This window comes from Hyperoodon ampullatus (assembly GCF_949752795.1).
Source record: "Hyperoodon ampullatus genome assembly, chromosome: 18".
NCBI classification, from domain to species: domain Eukaryota; kingdom Metazoa; phylum Chordata; class Mammalia; order Artiodactyla; family Ziphiidae; genus Hyperoodon; species Hyperoodon ampullatus.
This window is the reverse complement of record NC_136931.1, coordinates 19,113,632-19,136,280: the sequence shown is the minus strand read 5'-3', so window position 1 is coordinate 19,136,280 and position 22,649 is coordinate 19,113,632. Positions and strand designations below refer to the sequence as shown.

Sequence of the window (22,649 nt, the reverse complement as noted above, 5' to 3'; positions counted from 1 at the left end):
AGCACCCAGAGCAGTGGGTGGTGGTGGGTTGTTGCAGTGGGGGATCAACCCCTGCAGGAGGCCTAGAGGGCCAGGAAGGTATCCATGAGGGAGGAGGCCTTGGGGAAGTGGCTTTCTACACCCTGGTGGGTGATAGTGTTGGAGAACAGGCCTCCAACACTCCACGCCCCCGTTTCAGAAAAGATGAGTCAGAGTAATAAGAGGAATAATTTTAACCTTTAAAAAACATAGGACTTCAACTATGCTAAGGGACCCAGGGAGAGTAGGGAGGAGGGTGGAGGCAGTGACAGCTGAGCCTGGTGCATGTTCCTGCCCCTCTTCAGAGTTGAAGAGCAGCATGAAAATTATACCCAGGGAGATGTACATCAAGACCACGGAACTCAGACCCAGTCTTTCATCTGGATCCTTCATGGCATCTGGGCTCCTAGCACTCAGGGACCAAAGCCATTCTCCCTTCCAGGGAACCATACCAGAGTCAGGTCTTCAGGCTGGGTTTATCCAGGGCCAGGGGGGAGGGGGTAAGGAGGATGGCTGGGATCCCTCCAGAAGTGTCCCTGGCTATGCTGAGTTCCTTTCTTCTGTCTGTGTAGGTGTAGACGGGGCACTGCCTGCAGAGCAGGTTCTGCCAGCCTCGCTAGAGAGGATGCCCCTGTGTCCGTGATGGGCTGTGGGACAAGCAAGGTCCTTCCCGAGCCGCCCAAGGATGTCCAGCTGGATCTGGTCAAGAAGGTGGAGCCCTTCAGTGGCACTAAGAGCGATGTGTACAAGCACTTCATTACAGAGGTGGACAGTGTTGGCCCTCTCAAAGCTGGGTTCCCAGAAGCCAGTCAGGGTGCAAACCCCTGCCCTGGTGCCCCCACTACCGGCCACACAGAGCCTCCCTCAGAACCGCCACGCAGGGCCAGGGTGGCTAAGTACAGGGCCAAGTTCGACCCACGTGTGACGGCCAAGTACGACATCAAAGCCCTGATTGGCCGAGGCAGCTTCAGCCGAGTGGTGCGTGTGGAGCACCGGGCAACCCGGCAGCCATATGCCATTAAGATGATTGAGACCAAGTACCGGGAGGGGCGGGAGGTGTGTGAGTCGGAGCTGCGTGTGCTGCGCCGGGTGCGCCACGCCAACATCATCCAGCTGGTGGAGGTGTTTGAGACACAGGAGCGCGTGTACATGGTGATGGAGCTGGCCACTGGTGGAGAGCTCTTTGACCGCATCATCGCCAAGGGTTCTTTCACTGAGCGTGACGCCACTCGAGTGCTGCAGATGGTACTGGATGGCGTCCGGTATCTGCACGCACTGGGCATCACACACCGAGACCTCAAGCCTGAGAATCTGCTCTACTACCACCCAGGCACTGACTCCAAGATCATCATCACGGACTTTGGCCTGGCCAGTGCCCGCAAGAAGGGTGACGACTGCCTGATGAAGACCACCTGTGGCACGCCCGAGTACATTGCCCCTGAGGTCCTGGTCCGCAAGCCCTACACCAACTCAGTCGACATGTGGGCGCTGGGCGTCATCGCCTACATCCTGCTCAGTGGCACCATGCCCTTTGAGGATGACAACCGCACCCGGCTGTACCGGCAGATCCTCAGGGGCAAGTACAGTTACTCGGGGGAGGTGAGTCTTCTGTCTCGGGGATGTTGGGAGGCCCCTGGGTGGGTGGGGGCTCCTATCCTACAGCCCTTAATCAGGGGCATGCTCTCAGGGCCATGTTCGTGGGGCCAGACAGATGATGTAAAAATGGTAAAGTGAGACTAGTAGGGTATCTTAGCTTGGATTTCCCCAAAAGTGAGCCCTGAGACAAGGACTTGAGAGCAGATAGTTTAATTGGAATGTGATTCCAGTAAGCACAAGTGAAGGGTGGGGAAAGTGAGGCAGAAAGGGAATGGAGTGGACTGCCACTGTGGGCCATTGGAACTCAGTTCCACTGGGGACCCTGTGAATAATCATGTGGAATGTGCTCAGAATTGTACCACTGAGGGGCAGGAAAGAGGGTGGGTTTTAATCCACTGACTCTTGTATGAGTCGAGAATTTCTTTGCAGGGGCTTTAAATCCCTGGCACTTCCGGGCTGTTCTGAATGCCAACTAGTGGTGGAGAAAGTCCTCAGGCAAAGAAGCAGAGAGATACAGGCACTGGCCATGGGAAGCTGTCAGCACGCACATGAGCACTGCAGCTGCAGGCGAGCCCAGAGGTGGGCTGAGAGGAAGCAGGACAGGGCATCCATAGCATCTGGTCCAGAGGACTAGGGCAAGCTGGTGACCATGCCCTGTCTAAAGGAACAGCTGCTTCTCATCTCAACCCAGTTTTGCCACAGAGCAGGGCGGACTCCATGCACCCAGACATTCCAGTTTTTTAAAGAGAAGCCAGAAAATCTGATCTTAAAGTGTTAAAATATAATTCATATATTTAAGCAGTACCATGTGCTTAACCCAGCAAATGCTTACTTCTGGCCCTAATTCAACCAGCAGACCATCAGTTTGTGTCTTTGGATCCATTGATAGTCCTGATGCCTGAAAAGCCCTGTTAGGTTTCAGCACTGCTGGGAGCTGAAGGGAGGTGCAGAAAGAGTAAGAACTGGTTGGTCCTCAGACAGGATGCTGACCGGGTAGGAGACAAGGCTCACCACAGGAAACGGTGAGCACAGCAAGCTGGATAGAATGTTATTGGGGAGGTTGTGAAGAAAAGAATGTGTGATGGCTTTATGTGGGAGGTGAGGTAAGCTTTGCAGGATGACAGGATTCTGCCAAGGCAGTGAGGGCCCCTCCCCAAGTGCCCCCTGCAGAGCTCTCCCCACAGTGTTCCTCTCAGGCCTGCACTGCTACCCATGCCTCGTGAACAACCCATGGAGAGGGGAGGGAGCTCTGGGACCAGCTCCCTTCTGCAGCCCAGCTTTCCTTCCAGGAATGTTGGACTGGACCCTCCTTGGTCTCAACCAATTGGCCCAGAGCAGCATTTCCTACAGGAGTTGCCCCAAAGCCTCATGAAGACAAAGTGCCTGCAGTGTTTGTGATCCTGTGCTCGATCATCTTCCCTGTCAGCTTCAGGACATGGTCGTGGGGTCAGTCAAGGATTTCCCTCCTGTGAGCATGGGGGCTGGCCTTCCCTAGGGGGTCCCCACATCACGTGCCTCAGGGTGGTGAGAGGAAGGGAGGGAAGCCACCTTCTTCTGGCCAACTCTGTGCTGACCACAGGTGAAGGAGAAACTGGGACATTCTCCAGCTCTCCCCTAAAGTTTTTCATGTTTTCTTCTGTGCTCCAAATGGATTCAACAAAACAAACGCCAGCTGGCTGGGAAGCCCAGGCTGTGATGCAGTGCTCACAGCGGACACCGCCCTGCTCACCCTTTGGGCTGGGTTTCATCACCGGTCAGAAGAGCCAGAATCCACCTCATAGAGGCAGTGTTGTGCCAGGGCCCTGCCTGGCTTGCCCTTGGAGCTCTGTGTGGTGTAGCTTAGCTACAGGAGGCAGGGAGGTTTCCCAAGAGTTGCTGACAAAGGAAAGATTCTTTCCAGAAGTCTGCAGGTTTGCCCAAGAGTTCCTGATTCTGGCAGTTGCTGATCAGGCAGTTTATCTATGGGAGCTTACAGAGTCTTGCTAACTGGCTATTGATTATCTGAGGGTGAGAGAATGACAGATAAATAGGGTGGGGAATGAACTCAGGCTTCCTGCTCCTATTGTGGCCACAGCCTGGGTCCTGAGACTCTGCTTCCTGCTCTGCTGGAATCACGTGGCACAGGTCTGGGGCTCCCGGTGTGTGTGGGGGCACTGCCCAACGTTTGGCCCCCAGTGCCCTTCATCTGAAGCTGAAAACATCCAGATTCAAATCCCTGGCCAGCACTGATGGCACCTGTTACCAGGAGCTTGGCAGACCCCAAGAGGAGATTCCACCACCATCTGCAGAGAGCTCTGGATTGGGAGGAGTTTGTCTGGGGTATTTCCTGGGTAAGGAGGCCTTATCATTAGATCAGGCCCTCTGAGCTGGAGACCAGGCATCTTTCTCTTTTGCTTGTAATTGCCTACCTGTAAGTGCACTGGGGACGATGCAGAGAGACATGAGGGCCTGTTCGCCATCCCCATGAAACTTGAGATTGCCCGGGAGAAAGGACTGGGAATAGGAAATGGCCACAGAACGAACCCTTGTTGGCAGGCACATGCCAGCACAGGCCTGGGCAGTCTGGAACATGGGCCATGGGGCGCAGGTCAGGTAGTGGATTGGCCCCCCTTCTTAGGACTGGGCCCTGCCCCCATCCTCACCCAACCATCTGTCTTCTACTGTGTGATGGTCATTTGCCCCTATGAAGGCATTCTGAGTAAGCGAGGCCCTGTCTGAGAGCCTCAGGGAGGTGTTTGCATCTAGCTTCTTGTGCAAATAAGGGACTGCCCACTTTGAACTCAGCAGGGTTTGGAGGTGTGCATTCCTCACCTGACAGTAAGTCCCATGGCACTTGGTGCCTTTCTAATAGGCACCCTGCCCCCTTATAGTGGTTTCTCATGTATACCACACTGTCTGGTGTGCTTGTTTCCCAGGGGCTCTATCCATGCAGCCCTCTTTCAGGCTCAGTAGTTTCTGTGGACTTGAATAGAGGACTTCCTTCAGGAGGTGGGCTTTGAGGAGGAGGAAGCTCAGAGAAGGGGATATTGCTCACTGTGCTCCAGAATAAACAGGAGATTGTTTGGGAATAACAGCAGAGGTTGATGAGGCTGGGCCAGGCCTGGTGTTTGTTGCTGGGAGCTCTGGAGTGCCAGGGATTATTTGGAGATTCCAAGCATTAGGTGGGAGGGAGCCCTCTGGGTTCTTGACAGTGAAGGGGAAATGTAACAGGAAGTGTTGTGGGAGACTAGCTGGAGGGAAACTAACTGGGGGCTGTTGGAATAATCCCAGTTTGGAATGGGGGAGCCTGGTGTCCTGGGGACGTTTGGGTCAGATCAAGGATTCTAGCGAGTGGGCTCAACATAGTACATGTGAGCCATAGTTGAGAAAGAGAAGGAGTTGGGGGGCAGAGCCCTTCTGCAGCTCTGCAGGAGGAGCATCATCTTACGAGGCAGATTGAGAAAAGACCCCAAGCTGCCCTCTGCCCCGGAGGGTGCGTAGAGTCCTGCTTTGACATCCCCACATGGGACCCAGCAGTGGAGGGATGCACACAAGTGGGGCCTCCTTCAGCACCTGCCCCCCACAATGCTGACACTCTAGCCCCCAGCCCTGGCCCCACGCTCCACCCCATTCCCTACACGCCATGGGCCCGAGATGTTTGCTCCTTTCACTCCTCACACTATGCTTTTGCTCAGGATTTTCCCTCTGTTCCCAATGTCAGCCTAAGAAATTTGACTGGCTCTCAATCATCCAATTCAAAGATTGCTTCCATTAAGAATCATGCCAACCATTGCCATTGTGTAGCCTACTGAGTACCAGGCACAGGTCTGAGGGTTCTACACCCAGCATGTCTAATCTCTACAATAATCTTGTCAGTGGGTATAATCCCCTCATTTTATAGATTAGTAAACTGAGGCTAGTGAGGTTAAGTAGCTTGTCCAGGGTCTCACAGAGGGTGGCAGGCCTGGGATTTGAATCCAGGCCATCTTGGCTTCAGAGTTCTTGGCCTTCCCATGCTCACAGTCTACTTTCCCTGACACATACGCCTCAGCGTGCTGCTGGAGTCTTTGTTTCAGCACTTTCCCAGGCTGTCATCTGTGGACATCTTTTCCCTCCCCGGCCTGTAAGGTTCTTGAGGACAGCATGTGTATCAATACATATGCTCCCAATACTTTCTCCTGCTTCTCTTGAGGGAAGCACCAGTGGTTGCTGGTGAGGCCCTGGGCAAGGACCCAGAAGGGACTGTCAGGTAGACTAGGCTGCTCCTGCTGGCTGGGAGTGTTCTCTTCTGGGGCTGGGCTCCAGGAGGAAGTGGGGAGCCTGCTGGAGATGCTCTTAGGGGGTTGTTGGCCAGACCTGCTTAGAAGCAAATGTAGGAATCTTGGAAGAGGAGAGAGTTCTGGAAAGGAAAGCCTGTGACAGGTGATTTTGAGAGGAGAAATCTGAATTTTTATCCGGTGACTGGAGGTGCTGGAGTGGCGAGGGCCGAGCTAGGGTCATGTTGGAAGTGATCGGGAGATACACGTTGGCCAGATGTGAGGAGGGCCTTTGTGAGTGTGAGAGCAGTTTGAAGACACAAAGAGTCACCTTGAAAGAGGGAGCTTCCTGTCATGGGAGGCCTGGAGCAGCTGCTTTATAAGGAGTGACACAGAAGGTGAGTCACCATCTGTAGACCGTACTAGAGGACTGTTATGGTCCCGCCAACTTGGAGATTCTGTGATTCACCTGACATGAAATGCGACGTTGTGGGCCTAACGTTATTGCTTTTGTCAAGAGTTCTATTCCTAGAGGCAGGATGGATGAAGAGGCTCTTGTGGGAATGATGACAGAGTGATGCCATCAGCAGCTTTGCTGTCTGCCACGTTTAGCAACTTTTAATTGTCACCCTCCTCTGCTTGGGCAGTCTCTGAGCTGTGGGCGAGCCCAGGTGACTGCGCCAGGAACAGGTGGGCTTGGGCAAAGGTTCTCAGAGCCTTGTTCAGGAGAGTGAGTGCTGCCAGGCGGAGGACAGAATCCTGGTGGGAGACGAAGCTCACCTGCAGGACTGATCTGCCACTTCCCGGGGGATTGTGTTGGTGGGAGGTGGCTTTCCAGGGGTGGGTCTCTGGGCTGCAGGCTGACCATCCATCAACTTGGGCCAAGGGGCACTTGCTCAGGGGCTGTGAGTTACACCATGTGGTAGTTCTGATAGCCCTGCAATAGGATGAGTGCCCAGAGCCAGAGCTGACATTTACATTCCCATCCCAGCTGTTTGCCACTTCATAAAGTGACTCTGACACTTGCCATTCTACTCTGGGATGTTGAGGGTAAAATGAAGTGCAGGGCATGTGGTGTGTTCTGGTGCTCTCCACGTGAAGGGCGCCAGTGCCTGTGGGGACTGCTCATGCAGCCTGCTTCATATGCTCTGACGGAGCGGCCAGGTGAGCAGGGATAAGACCTTGCCCCAGAGCCATGGGGTGGACTGCACAGGGGATGTGGGAGAGCTGGAGACTGGACGTGTGTGGGCAGCAGAGCAGAATGCAAGGAGGCAGGTGGTGTATTTCTGGGCTCGTGCTTGGATTCTGCTGGATGCCTTTAATTGCCTCTTGTTCCCATGGCCAGTGTGGACAGGGGCTCATGTGCCACCCCTGGGCCACCGCTTGGCTCCTTGGAGCCCCATCCTCTTGGCATCCCTCTGCTGTTGTTGCCCTGGTAACACACTCACCTCCTGTGGTGGCAGAAACATGCCCATATCCCCACATTGTTGCATTTAGCATTTTTGCCAAAACGCCTTGCTCCGACCACCTACAGCATCTGGTTATCCCAAGGTCCTTTCATTACTGCTGTTTCCCACCCCCCTGCTGAGGTCTCCTCCAACAAAGGGGTATATTGTGGGTTGCGTTCAGAGCAGCTTCTGGTGCCCTATCCATCCCCTCCCTCTCCTGCTCTTCCCATTGTCTGTCTCCACCTCGATAGCTCTGCCCTTTCACAGGCCCTATTGCTTCTAGGCCCTTGAGTTCCTCTGGGACCTGCTGGGGCTCTTGTTTCTCCCACATTCTGACCTCTTTAAATCTGCTTATGACCTCCCACGCTCATCCCCTGCCTGCCCCCACTGAGGTGGTTAAAGGTGACCTGATCCAACCACACCCCACGGCCGTGCCTCTCCAGACTCTCCTTCCTCGTAGGTGTCTCTGTCTCCCAGTGCGATTGTGGTGCCTAGACCTGAGCTTTGCTGCAGCATGGCCCGACCAGCCTGGAGCAGGAGACTGAGTCACCTTCGTCTCTTCACTCATCCTGCCAACCCATGTAGACCTAGTGCCTGCCCTGAGCTGAGTCCTTTGTACCCAGGGTTCCAGGGACACAAACCTCTGGGGACAGAGGCCACAGTACGGGTGATATGCTGACAGCCACCAGGGATCCAAACTGCCTCAGAAATTAGAATGGGAAGAAGTTAAAAAAAAAACAAAACAGGTTAGGCCCTGGAAATCACCTCACTTCAGCAGAACCCTTGAGTGGAGATAGAAGAGACCATTATGTAGCTAGCTCTGAAATCCAGAACCTTCTAGGGCTGTTCCAGGACATTGTTTTTTTTGTTCTTGTTTTTTTTTTTTAATTTAATTTAATTTATTTTTTATACCATAGGTTCTTATTAGTTATCTGTTTTATACATATTAGTGTAAATATGTCAATCCCAATCTCCCAATTCATCCCCCCACCACTTTCCCCCGTTGGTGTACGTACATTTGTTCTCTACATCTGTGTCTCTGTTTCTGCCCTGCAAACCAGTTCATCTGTACCATTTTTCTAGCTTCCACATGTATGCGTTAATATACGATATTTGTTTTTCTCTTTCTGACTTGCTTCACTCTGTGTGACAGTCTCTAGATCCATCTGCGTCTCTACAAATGACCCAATTTCGTTCCTTTTTATGGCTGAGTAATATTCCATTGTATCTATGTACCACATCTTCTTTATCCATTTGTCTGTCGATGGGCATTTATGGGCATTCCATGACCTGGCTATTGTAAATAGTGCTGCAGTGAACATTGGGGTGCATGTGTCTTTTTGAATTATGGTTTTCTAAGGGTATATGCCCAGTAGTGGGATTGCTGGGTCATACGGTAATTCTATTTTTAGTTTTTTAAGGGACCTCCATTCTGTTCTCCATAGTGGTTGTATCAATTTACATTCCTACCAACAGTGCAAGAGGGTTCCGATTTCTCCACACCCTCTCCAGCATTTGGTGTTGTAGATTTTCTGACGATGCCCATTCTGACTGGTGTGAGGTGATACCTCACTGTAGTTTTGATTTACATTTCTCTAATAATTAGTGATGTTGAGCAGCTTTTCATGTGCTTCTTGGCCATCTGTATGTCTTCTTTGGAGAAATGTCTATTTAGGTCTTCTGCCTGTTTTTTGATTGGGTTGTTTGTTTTTTAAATATTGAGCTGCATGAGCTATTTATATATTTTGGAGTTTAATCCTTTGTCTGTTTCTCATTTGCAAATATTTTCTGCCATTCTGAGCATTGTCTTTTCTCAACTTTTTTTTTAAAATTTATTTATTTATTTTATTTATTTTTGGCTGTGTTGGGTCTTCGTTGCTGCACGCGGGCTTTCTCTAACTGCGGTGAGCGGGGGCTTCTCATTGCAGTGGCTTCTCTTGTTGCGGAGCATGGGCGCTAGGCATGTGGGCTTCAGTTGTGGCACGCAGGCTCTAGAGCGCAGGCTCAGTAGTTGTGGCGCACGGGCTTAGTTGCTCCGCGGCATGTGGGATCTTCCCAGACAAAGCTCGAACCCATGTCCCCTGCATTGGCAGGCAGATTCTTAACCGCTGCGCCACCAAGGAAGCCCTGTCTTTTCATCTTGATTGTAGTTTCCCTTTAAGTTTCATTAGATTCCATTTGTTTATTTTTGTTTTTATTTCCATTACTGTGGGAGGTGGATCAAAAAAGATCTTGCTGTGATTTATGTCAAAGAATGTTCTTCCTATGTTTTCCTCTAAGAGTTTTATAGTGTCTGGTCTTACATTTAGGTCTCTAATCCATTTTGAGTTATTTTGAGTTTATTTTGTGTATGGTGTTAGGGAGTGTTCTAATTTCATTCTTTTACATGTAGCTGTCCGGTTCTCCCAGCACCACTTATTGTAAAAGACTGTCTTTTCTCCATTGTATATCCTTGCCTCCTTTGTCATAGATTAGTTGACCATAGGTGCGTGGGTTTATCTCTGGGCTTTCTATCCTGTTCCATTGATCTGTATTTCTGTTTTTGTGCCAGTACCATATTGTCTTCTTTACTGTAGCTTTGTAGTATAGTCTGAAGTCAGGGAGTCTGATTCCTCCAGCTTCGTTTTTTTCCCTCAAGACTGCTTTGGCTATTCAGGGTCTTTTGTGTCTCCATACAAATTTTAAGATATTTTGTTCTAGTTCTGTAAAAAATGCCACTGGTAATTTGATAGGGTTTGCATTGAATCTGTAGATTGCTTTGGGTAGTGTAGTCATCTTTTTTTTTTTTTTTGAGGAACAAGAGCCCAGTTTTTTTATTTGATCATTTCTTGCATTTGAAGTACTCCTCGATGACATCCTTGGCCTGAGACTCTTTGCCATAGTCCTTAACCACCACACAGCTGCAGCCAACCACTTTACAGGGTTTTCCCTCTCTGTCAATTTTACAGAGGCCTACCCATTCCCCTAGTTTCTTGTTGTCATCAACCTTAATCAGGTTGATTTGGTGCTCAGCACAAAGGGCCTCCACCACTTGACATACATAGGCTCATCACAGTTGGACGTAAGCACACAGAGATGGGCTTGGCGCTTGTCTAAGGCTTTGGCAGCTTCGCGAATTCCACGTGCTAGGCCATCGTGGATGAGGGCGGTCTTAAGCACCTCTTGCAGAGCAGTATTAACGTCCATTACACCTCCAGCAGCAATGCCTTCCTCGGCCATGGCGGTGGGTTACCGGTGGAGCCGAATCTTGAGTGCACCCGCGCCTCCGCCTCCGCATGGCTCCGCGGCGGCAGGGCAGTATAGTCATCTTCACAATATTGATTCTTCCAATCCAAGAACATGGTATATCTCTCTATCTGTTTGTGTCATCTTTGATTTCTTTCACCAGTGTCTTATGGTTTTCTGAGTACAGGTCTTTTACCTCCTTAAGTAGGTTTATTCCTAGATATTTTATTCTTTTTGTTGCAGTGGTGAATGGGAGTGTTTCCTTAATTTCTCTTTCTGATCTTTCATTGTTAGTGTATAGGAATGCAAGAGATTTCTGTGCATTAATTTTGTATCCTGCAACTTTACCAAATTCGTTGATGAGCTCTAGTAGTTTTCTGGTGGCATCATTAGGATTCTCTATGTATAGTATCATGTCATCTGCAAACAGTGACAATTTTACTTCTTTTCCAATTTGTATTTCTTTTATTTCTTTTTCTTCTCTGGTTGCTGTGGCTAAGACTTCCAAAACTATGTTGAATAATAGTGGTGAGAGTGGACATCCTTGTCTTGTTCCTGATCTTTGAGGAAATGCTTTCAGTCTTTCACCATTGAGAATGATGTTTGCTGTGGGTTTGTCGTATATGGCCTTTATTATGTTGAGGTAGGTTCCCTCTATGCCCACTTTCTGGAGAGTTTTTATCATAAAAGGGTGTTGAATTTTGTCAAAAGCTTTTTCTGCATCTATTGAGATATCATATGGTTCTTATCCTTCAGTTTGTTAATATGGTGTATCACATTGATTGATTTGCATATATTGAAGAATCCTTGCATCCCTGGGATAAATCCCACTTGATCATGGTGTTTGATCCTTTTAATGTGTTGTTGGATTCTGTTTGCTAGTATTTTGTTGAGGATTTTTGCATCTATATCCATCAGTGATACTGGTCTGCAATTTTCTTCTTTTGTAGTATCTTTGTCTGGTTTAGGTATGAGGGTGATGGTGGCCTCATAGAATGAGTTTGGGAATGTTCCTTCCTCTGCAATTTTTTGGAAGAGTTTGAGAAGGATGGGTGTTAGCTCTTCTCTAAATGTTTGATAGAATTCACCTGTGAAGCAATCTGATCCTAGACTTTTGTTTGTTGGAAGATTTTTCATCACAGTTTCAATTTCATTACTTGTGATTGGTCTGTTCATATTTTCTATTTCTTCCTGGTTCAGTCTTGGAAGGTTATACCTTTCTAAGAATTTGTCCATTTCTTCCAGGTTGTCCATTTTATTGGCATAGAGTCGCTTGTAGTAGTCTCTTGTGATGCTTTGTATTTCTGCAGTGTCCATTGTAACTTCTCCTTTTTCATTTCTAATTTTATTGATTTGAGTCCTCTCCCTCTTTTTCTTGATGAATCTGGCTAAAGGTTGATCAATTTTGTTTATCTTTTCAAAGAACCAGCTTTTAGTTTTATTGATCTTTGCTCTTGTTTTCTTTGTTTCTATTTCATTTATTTCTGCTCTGATCTTTATGATTTCTTTCCTTCTACTAACTTTGGATTTTGTTTGTTCTTCTTTCTCTAGTTCCTTTAGGTGTAAGGTTAGATTGTTTATTTGAGATTTTTCTTGTTTCTTGAGGTAGGCTTGTATTGCTATAAACTTCCCTCTCAGAACTGCTTTTGCTGCATCCCATAGGTTTTGGATCATCGTGTTTTCATTGTAATTTGTCTGTAGGTATTTTTTGATTTCCTCTTTGATCTCTTCAGTGATGTCTTGGTTATTTAGTAACGTATTGTTTAGCCTCCATGTGTTTGTGTTTTTTACGTTTTTTTTTTTTCCCTGTAATTGATTTCTAATCTCCTAGTGTTTTGGTTGGAAAAGATGCTTGATATGGTTTCAGTTTTCTTAAATTTACCGAGGCTTGATTTGTGACCCAAGACGTGATATATCCTGGAGCATGTTCCGTGTGCACTTGAGAAGAAAGTGTAATCTGCTGTTTTTGGATGGAATGTCCTATAAATATCAATTAAATCTATCTGGTCTATTGTGTCATTTAAAGCTTGTGTTTCCTTATTTTTTCTGTCTGGATGATATGTCCATTGGTGTAAATCAGGTGTTAAAGTCCCCCACTATTATTGTGTTACTGTCGATTTCCTCTTTTATAGCTGTTAGCAGTTGCCTTATGTATTGAGGTGCTCCTGTGTTGGGTACATATATATTTATAATTGTTATATGCTCTTCTTGGATTGGTCCCTTGATCATTATATAGTGTCCTTCCTTGTCTCTTGTAACATTCTTTATTTTAAAGTCTATTTTATCTGATATGAGTATTGCTACTCCAGCTTTCTTTTGATTTCCATTTGTATGGAATATCTTTTTCCATCCCCTGACTTTCAGTCTGTATGTGTCCCTAGGTCTGAAGTGGGTCTCTTGTAGACAGCATATAGATGGGTCTTGTTTTTGTATCCATTCAGCAAGCCTGTGTCTTTTGCTTGGAGCATTTAATCCATTCACCTTTAAGGTAATTATCCATATGTATGTTCCTATTACCATTTTCTTAATTGTTATGGGTTTGTTTTTGTAGGTCCTTTTCTTCTCTTGTGTTTCCCACTTAGAGAAGTTCCTTTAGCATTTGTTGTAGAGCTGGTTTTGTGGTGCTGAATTCTCTTAGCTTTTGCTTGTCTGTAGAGCTTTTGATTTCTCCATCGAATCTGATGAGATCCTTGCCGGGTAGAGTAATCTTTTTTGGTTTTTTTAACATCTTTATTGGCGTATAATTGCTTTACAATGGTGTGTTAGTTTCTGCTTTATAACAAAGTGAATCAGCTGTACATATACATATATCTCCATGTCTCCTCCCTCTTGTGTCTCCTTCCCATACATATATCTCCATATCTCCTCCCTCTTGTGTCTCCCTCCCATCCTCTCTATCCCACCCCTCTAGGTGGTCACAGAGCACCGAGCTGATCTCCCTGTGCTATGCAGCTGCTTCCCACTCGCTATCTATTTTACATTTGGTAGTGTATATATGTCCATGCCACTCCCTCACTTCGTCCCAGCTTACCCTTCCCCCTCCCTGTGTCCTCAAGTCCATTCTCTACATCTGCATCTTTATTCCTGTCCTGCCCCTAGGTTCTTCAGAACCATTTTTTTTTAAGATTCCATATATATGTGTTAGCATACAGTATTGCCCCCGGGTAGAGTAATCTTGGTTGTAGCTTCTTCCCTTTCATCACTTTATATATATTGTGCCACTCCCTTCTGGCTTGTAGAGTTTCTGCTGAGAAATCAGCTGTTAACCTTATGGGAGTTCCCTTGTATGTTATTTGTCGTTTTTCCCTTGCTGCTTTCAATAATTTTTCTTTGTCTTCCTTTTTTGTCAGTTTGATTACTATGTGTCTCGGCGTGTTTCTCCTTGGGTTTATCCTGCCTGGGACTCTCTGCACTTCCTGGACTTGGGTGGCTATTTCCTTTCCCATGTTAGGGAAGTTTTCGACTATAATCTCTTCACATATTTTCTCTGGTCCTTTCTCTCTCTCTTCTCCTTCTGGGACCCCTATAATGCAAATGTTGTTGTGTTTAATGTTGTCCCAGAGATCTCTTAGGCTGTCTTCATTTCTTTTCATTCTTTTTTCTTTATTCTGTTCTGCAGCAGTGAATTCCACCATTGTGTCTTCCAGGTCACTTATCCGTTCTTCTGCCTCAGGTATTCTGCTGTTGATTCCTTCTACTGTATTTTTCATTTCAGTTATTGTATTCTTCATCTTTGTTTGTTTGTTCCTTAATTCTTCTAGGTGTTTGTTCTTTAATTCTTCTAGGTCTTTGTTAAACATTTCTTGCATTTTCTCGATCTTTGCCTCCATTCTTTTTCCGAGGTCCTGGATCATCTTTACTATCATTATTCTGAATTATTTTTCTGGCAGGTTGCCTATCTCCACTTCATTTAGTTGTTTTTCTGGGGTTTTATCTTGTTCCTTCTCTGGTACAAAGTCCTCTACCTTTTCATTTTGTCTGTCTTTCTGTGAATGTGGTTTTCCTTCCACAGGCTGCAGAATTGTAGTTCTTCTTGCTTCTGCTGTCTGCCCTCTGGTGGATGAGGCTATCTAAGAGACTTGTGCAGGCTTTCTGATGGGAGGGACTGGTGGTGGGTAGAGCTGGGTGTTGCTCTGGTGGGCCCAGGACATTGTTAAAAGCAGACATTACTTGGTTGCTGACACAGGTTGCCAACATCCCTGATTACAGAACAGGCACACAGCATCCTTCCTCACTCTTGAGTTGCACTCTGTCTCCCTCCTGTCTCTGTCCTTCACATTGCAGACTCTGGGCAGGGACAGGTTGGGGAGCAAGATTTCATTTTGTTATTCATCTCAAGTTTTATTTTTTTAATTTATTATTATTATTTTTTTGAATTTTATTTATTTTTTATACAGCAGGTTCTTATTAGTTATCTATTTTATACATATTAGTGTATATATGTCAATCCCAATCTCCCAATTCATCCCACCATCCCCAGCCCCCACTTTCCCCCCTTGGTGTCCATACGTTTGTTCTGTACATCTATGTCTCTATTTCTGCCTTGCAGACTGGTTCATCTGTACCATTTTTCTAGATTCCACATATATGCATTAATATACGATATTTGTTTTTCTCTTTCTGACTTGCTTCACTCTGTATGACAGTCTCTGGATCCATCCATGTCTTTACAAATGACCCAGTTTTGTTCCCTTTTTATGGCTGAGTAATATACCGTTGTATATATGTACCACATCTTTATCCATTCGTCTGTCGTTGGGCATTTAGGTTGCTTCCAAGACCTGGCTATTGTAAGTGGTGCTGCAGTGAACATTGGGGTGCATGTGTCTTTTTTTTTTTTACATCTTTATTGGAGTATAATTGCTTTACAGTGTTGTGTTAGTTTTTGCTGTATAACAAAGTGAATCTGCTATATGCATACATATATCCCCATATCCCCTCCCTCTTTTGTCTCCCTCCCACCCTCCTTATCCCATCCCTCTAGGTGGTTGCAAAGCACAGAGCTGATCTCCCTGTGCCATGCAGCTGCTTCCCACTAGCTATCTATTTTACATTTGATAGTGTATATATGTCAATGCTACTCTCTTACTTGGTCTCAGCTTACCCTTCCCCACTCCGTGTCCTCAAGTCCATTCTCTACGTCTGTGTCTTTATTTCTGTCCTGCCCCTGGGTTCATCAGGACAATTTTTTTTTTAGATTCCATATATATATGTGTTAGCATACAGTATTTGTTTTTCTCTCTTTGACTTAACTTCACTCTGTATGACACTCTAGGTCCATCCACCTCACTACAAATAACTCAATTTCGTTTCTTTTTATGGCTGAGTAATATTCCATTGTATATATGTGCAATATCTTCTTTATCCATTCATCTGTCAGTGGACACTTAGGTTGCTTCCATGTCCTGGCTATTGTAAATAGTGCTACAGTGAACATTGGGGTGCATATGTCTTTTTGAACTATGGTTTTCTCAGGGTATATGCCCAGTAGTGGGATTGCTAGGTCATATGGTAGTTCTATTTTTAGTTTTTTAAGGAACCTCCATACTGTTCTCCATAGTGGCTGTATTAATTTACATTCCCACTAACAGTGCAAGAGGGTTCCCTTTTTTCCTCACCCTCTCCAGCATTTGTTGTTTGTAGATTTTCTGATCATGCCCATTCTAACCGGTGTGAGGTGATACCTCCTTGTAGTTTTGAGTTGCATTTCTCTAATAATTTAAAATATTTTCTTGGCTGCACTGTACAGCATGTGGGATCTTAGTTCCTCAACCAGGGATTGAACCCACACCCCCTGCATTGGAAGCACAGAGTCTTAACCACTGGACTGCCAGGGAAGTCCCCATCTCAAGTTTTAGAACGCAGCTTTACCATCCTTTAAGTTGTCACGCCTTTTCTCATTTATTTTTATCTTCAAGATTCTCCACCTCTTATATATATATATAAATTTATTTATTTATTTATATTTGGCTGCGTTGGGTCTTCATTGCTGTGCGCGGTCTTTCTTTAGTTGTGTCGAGCAGGGGCTACTCTTCATTGCGGTGCGTGAGCTTCTCATTTCGGCGGCTTCTCTTGTTGCGGAGGATGGGCTTGAGGCGCGCAGGCTTCAGTAGTTGTGGCACGCGGGCTCTAGCGCGCAGGCTCAGTAGTTGTGGCTCGTGGGCTCTAGAGTGCAGGCTCAGTAGTTGTGGCGCACAGGCTTAGTTGCTCCGCAGCACGTGGGATCTTCCTGGACCAGGGCTCGAACCCGTGTCCCCCGCATTGGCAGGTGAATTCTTAACCACTGTGCCACCAGGGAAGCTCCTCTGCCTCTTTTTAAACCTCTATTATCTTCCTCCTTTTTCTCCTGTCAGCCTCTCTCCCTCAACATCTTTCTCTTTTCTGCTGCTCAGGTCCCCCCACCCACAGCGTGGTCTCAGCGTGGTGGATACTGTCTGTTCTGGAAGTCCAGACACCAGGATGGTGAGTGTCTTGACCAGAGGAGGAGATGCTGGCTCTACAGCCCCACAGTGTCTAATTGTGCTGATTTTTTCAAAACACTTTTCTTCATGGTTAACATCAAAGTGTGCTGTTCTTATCACACTAATAGTTCTGCTCTCCTGAGTAAACCTGAAGCTCCATTTCCCAGAATTTCCTCTGTGCCTTTCTCTCTGCTCTCATTCAGGCCCATGTCAGTACAGGAAGGAGGGCTGTGAATGTGGGAATGCTGGATCTGAAGAGACATGTTGAGACAAAGTTGAGGGAAGAATTGAGTCATGGGAGCAAAACCCAGGCTTCTTTCTCCCCCTTCTTCCCCTAGCATCTCTTTGCCTGGGCTTCCTTCTCTGCCAGGGAACCTTCCCCAGTGTCATCATGGGCTGGAAGAGAACGCATAAAGGTCAAGACATCAAGTCAGCTTAAATGTTAGATGCTCTAGTTCTCTTCCTCACATGCGGCCAAGTGGGTAAAAAAGATGGGGAGCCATCTTCTTACAACCCAGGACTTTATAAACTGGAAGAGACTTAGAATTCATTGTATTCAGCTCCTTCATATTAACAGTGAGGAGGCTGTGATTTCTTTACGGTCAGCCGAGACGGTAGACCTAGAACGCAGGTCACTGGGCTTCCAGCCCAACACTTCAATCTGTCACTCAGATGCCATCCCAAAGAGACGCTAGGCCTTTTTCTCCCCTTACTTGAGAGCCGTCAGACCTGCTTACCAGAGGGAGTCTAGGGTAAGCCCCGTGAGCTGGGTTTGCTGCTGGAAGGAAGCAGCTTCCTCCTCCCTCTGCAGCCTAGGCCTCGAGAGCTGGTTCCAGCCCTTGTTCCCTTAGCCCTGGGGCTCAAGGCAGGACCATGGAAGTAGCTTGGGTAACATTCTTGCCAGGCCCTTGTGACATTAGAGCTAGAGCAAGTGAATGAGACTGGGACGGGAGGAAGTATGTCCTCTGAGCTGGAGTGGCAAACCCTTTCTGGTCTGGTGCCTCCCTCTGAAGGTAGAGTTGGATTCAGCTGCTGAGTGTCACCAGGAGTGACTGGTCCCACAGAAGCAGGGCGATGAGGAGGGTGAAGTTGGTTAGGAAGCGCTTATGGGGGAGATCCTTCTTCTACCCGATTGGTTTCTCTGCTGTTACAGCATCAGGAGTAGGTATCCGAACTGCAAGGACTCTGGGGGTTACAGGGTAGGCAGAAGGGCGGCCAGCTCGATGGTCAGAAACAGGGTGGAGGTGACACCCTTCCTCCTACAGCCTCTTCTTGTCCTCCTCTTGGGGCAGGACCCCTCACCCACACAGCTCATGAAAGACTGACTTGTGGACAGGAGGGTGCGGGCTGTCACCGAGTATTGCAGCTGTCCTCTGCACACTCAGGTCTCAGGGAGGCCTGAGTGTCTGGAGGCAAGGCCGACTGACATTTTGATGTTCCCTTTCATGCCCCATGCCCTTTGCCAGCCCAGAAATGGGTGGAAGCCTCTAGGAGACTGGCCAGGTGGTACCTGGGGCCTGTCCCTTCTGCCACCCACCTGAGGCTTACGTGTGTCCCTGATCTGGCCCCATGTATACTGAGGCAAACCTTCTGTCCTTTACCCACAGCTGGCAGTTAGGGCTGTGGAAACTGAAGAGCATGACAATTTATCATTTTCCTTTTTCCTCATGCCCATTTTTCTTTTTCTTTCTTTTGGCTCCACCGTTCGGCATGTGGGATCTTAGTTCCCTGACCAGGGGTCAGACCCGTGCCCCCTGCAGTGGAAGAGTGGAATCCTAACCACTGGACTGCCAGGGAATTTCCCGTTTTTCTTTTCCTCACTTGGCTGCATATGAGGAACAGAATGTTACCTGGCCAGTCAGTCAGAGGCTGCCAGACATACTCATGTGGCTCCAGAGGCCCGAGCATGTTGGGGAAGTAGGTGGGTTGGCCTACATGTGTTGATCGCTTTCTTTTTTTTTTTAATTTGGTTGTGCTGGGTCTTAGTTGCGGCAGGTGGGCTCCTTAGTTGCAGCAGGCAGGCTCCTTAGTTGCAGCTCGAGGGCGCCTTAGTTGCTGCTTGAGGGCTCTTTAGTTGCGTCTTGCCGGCTCCTTAGTTGTGGCTCGCTGGCTCCTTAGTTGCGGCATGTGAACTCTTAGTTGCGGCATGCATGTGGGATCTAGTTTCCTGACCAGGGATCGAACCCGGGCCCCTTGCACTGGGAGCACGGAGTCTTAACCGCATTGCCACCAGGGAGGTCCCGATCGCTTTCTCAGGAGGTGCTGAATTGGACTTGGCCAGAAGTGTGGCCATGGGTGAGTGTGGAAGGCCTTGCTTCTCCTTTATGAGACCTGTTGGAGACCTCCAAGGGGCCACTATCCTGGAGGTCAGCATAAGCCCCTGCCCCGCTGTCAGTGGGCTGGCTCGAGGACCACCTTCCCGTGTTTGTCCTGTTTGACTTCCCGCTGCAGGTCCCTCAGTGTGTGAGGGTTAGGCTGGGTGCCATTGCACAGCCCGGTTCTCATGTCAGGACAGCTCGAGTCACATTGTCTTAGGGGACCCACCTGCGCACAGTTCTTCAAAGATGGGGAGAGCTGGGGCCTGCCAGAGAGGGTGGGCAGGCCCTCAGACTAATGAGCCCATCAGCATTCCTCACACTGCTGCCTGTACAAGGTAATTGGAGAGGCGAGCGCCTGGGGGAGGAGGAGGGGCAGATCAATCCGGCTCACTTTGGCGATCATGGCAACAAGCAGCAGGGGTTGACCGCTGGTGTGAGCCTGTGTCACTCTGGAGGTGGAGATGCTTAAGGTGGAGATGCTTGAGCGTGTCTAGTGAGAGGCCCATCTGAGACTGCACTGGACTGGTTTGGAGCTGCAGGGGGCCTTGGTTTGTTTGGCTGGGTATGGATATGAAGTGGGGATACCTCCGATCCATCCGTATTCAGGTTCCTGACTTGTGAGTCCAGGTTCGCCACTTTTTATTGTGTCATTTGCAGAGGAGTTGCCTCTCTTCTGGCTTGACTGGACCAAGGGCCAGGGGCAGAATCCATGTCCCGGCCCTGTTTGGCTGGCCTGGCCTGGCAGCTCTGTCTTGGAGCTGTCCCACCAACAGGCCAGGCTGAGCTGCAGTGTTCCCCAGTGATTTCTCCTTTTCTTGGAGACCATAAAAGCCGCAGTGCAGCACAAGCACAGGTATTCCCATGACCTGTTCCAGCTCTAGGTTTGCTTTGTCCCTCAGTGGCCCCATTATGCCTGTGTCTTTCCATTTCTCAGTTGAGTGACGGGGACCACACTGTGTCTGTGGTCTAGATTGGCTGGCCCCTCACAGTGGCTCTTTGTGTTCAGGTGGCAGCAGCAAGCCATGGAGCTTTCTTGAACTGAGAGCCCACAGCTACTGTGGCAGCTGTCTAGTCCAGTCACCCTGCGTGTCAGCCTCAGTATCAGAGCCCTGAGTTACACAGGCCTGCAGGGAAATGTGGACCAGGCTTCCTGCGTGGGAGGGCTGTTGCTCCTCGCTCTCCCTCACTGCTCTCAGACAGCACGGGATTTATGGGCCCTAACTGCCCTCCTCCTGGAGGCCAGTCGCTTGCCAGGAATCACTGGGAGCTGACCCATTGGTGAGGAGGACCCTGTTAGGTGGCTATTTAGAAATCTAGGCTTTCTGTGACTTTCTTCCAGTTCAGCTCAGTAAAAGTTGAGATTTGCCTTCCAAAGGGCAAGTAAGGATAACAACTACAAGTAGCTCCACCCCTTCTTCAGGACTCCCGATGAGTCTTTTCCTTGTTTCCTACCCCACCCACTGCCTCCCGGTACATCGACATCAGTGGGGAAAGGCATGGGGGAAGAGTTGGGGGTCAAGGAAGCCTGACTGGGGGTAGCGATAACTGTGTTAGTGTGTCTGCTGAGTGGGCATGCAGCTACCCCAAATGTGGGCTCTCACACTTTCCTGAGCCCCTTGGAGAGTGTGTTCAGGGGCTCCTCAAGGTGAAGGGCACCATGGGGTAGAACAGTCAGACCTCTCACCAGACAGGAAGGAGGGTGATAGTACCCCTGGCATCCCAGCCGAACCACCTGGAGCAGGCTCAGCTGAAGTCCCAGCCACCCACCCTTTGGAGAGTGTCAGAGCCCGTGCCAGAGTGCTCCTAAGAGACGCAGGGACTCGGAGAAGTGCTGCATCTGCCCTCCTTCAGCAGAATAAGTCAAGGGCCCGGGCATCTGAGCCCCACATCCTGGAAGCAGCTGCAGGAGAGGACACCCATCAGGTGCCATGCATGGGTTGTTTACTCGCTGAGCCTCTATCTACTGAGTGCCTCCTGTATGCCCGGCACCAGGCACTGGTGAATAGCTAAGCATGGTCTAATGGGAACAATAAACTTGAAATTATTCGAATAGTTGCTTAGCACTGGGGGCTAAGAGAGCGAGTGTGAGCAAGTGTCCTTTAACCTGAGAACCTGAGGATTCAGCCAGGTGAAGACAGTTTGTGCAGGCTGAGGCCCTGAGACAGACGGCTGTTCGGTGTGTGGCTGAGATGAGGCAGCCGTGGGTGCATGTAGCAGAGCAGGCTTTGTGCTGAGGAAAGAATGTACTAAAACGAGGCTGGCACAGGGTACTGCCAGGAGCCCCTGTGTGGCTTAGAGAGGTCATGCAGACATGAGAAGCACCCCTGAGAAGAGTCCTGATCCCTGCTGGGCTCCCAGGATCCCCCTGCCATCCCAGCAGATGGAGAAATCTAGTTGCCTTGAATTGTTTCCTTTTCTCCTCATGGCTGAGAGGCTGAGGCTGAGGCTGAGGCTGATGCAGAGAATGCAGTGATTACTTTGGCCACTTTTTCAGTTGGAAGGGAGGGCGAACCCTGTTTTTAAGGACTAGGAAGTGGCCCGGTATGGGCATCCAGTGATGGGAGCTTAAGTCCGGCTCAAGATATGGTGGAAGGTTTGGGTCATTCTCATTAAATCACCCTGAGTTATGGTGGTCCTAGGGTAGGTTGGGTGGTCTTGACGGGGGCCACCTCCTTGAACCAGGCTTTGAGTCCAGGGCACCTTTGAAGTTTGCTCCTCAGGGAGGGGGTGGATCCTTCTCCTCCTATCACACTCCTTGTCACTCAGAGAACAGCCTCTGCTCAGTGGCCTGGGTCAGCACTGGGTGGGAAGGGGAGGCCCGGAATGCTCTACATGGGAGGAGCCGGGCAGTTCCTCTCTCTAGGGGGAGAGTGCAGGGCTACTGGACAGGTCTGAGTGTTGTGTAGGTGACATCATCAGGATGTTGAGGGCAATGTTGAGTGTGCTCGCTCTAATGCTTGTCCTTGGCTTCTAGCCCTGGCCCAGTGTGTCCAACCTGGCCAAGGACTTCATTGACCGCCTGCTGACAGTGGACCCCGGCGCCCGTATGACAGCACTGCAGGCCCTGAGGCATCCGTGGGTGGTGAGCATGGCAGCCTCCTCGTCTATGAAGAATCTGCACCGCTCCATCTCCCAGAACCTCCTCAAACGCGCCTCCTCGCGCTGCCAGAGCACCAAATCTGCCCAGTCCACGCGTTCCAGCCGCTCTACACGATCCAACAAGTCTCGCCGAGTGCGGGAGCGAGAGCTGCGGGAGCTCAACCTGCGCTACCAGCAGCAGTACAATGGCTGAGCTGCCAGGCTGGGGTGCTGACATGGCATGGCCCCAGCCTGGCCACACATTGCTGT

The 22,649-nt window shown here is 48.8% G+C and overlaps 2 protein-coding genes across 2 annotated transcripts; one reads left to right on the top strand and one right to left on the bottom strand.

Moving 5' to 3' along the window:
• Window positions 1-660: 660 nt before the first annotated feature.
• PSKH1 (protein serine kinase H1) lies at window positions 661-22,593 on the top strand (the record flags this gene model as incomplete). The annotated part of the gene is made up of 2 exons (XM_079723580.1): window positions 661-1,617; window positions 22,276-22,593. The coding sequence occupies 2 exons, from the start codon at window positions 661-663 to the stop codon at window positions 22,591-22,593; spliced, it is 1,275 nt and encodes a 424-aa protein (XP_079579706.1).
• On the bottom strand, window positions 10,074-10,584 carry LOC307066428 (small ribosomal subunit protein eS12-like). Its single transcript, XM_079723581.1, is given in 2 exon segments — window positions 10,074-10,327; window positions 10,330-10,584. Coding segments are annotated over 2 exon segments (396 nt in total). The 5' UTR covers window positions 10,517-10,584; the 3' UTR covers window positions 10,074-10,118.
• Window positions 22,594-22,649: the final 56 nt, after the last annotated feature.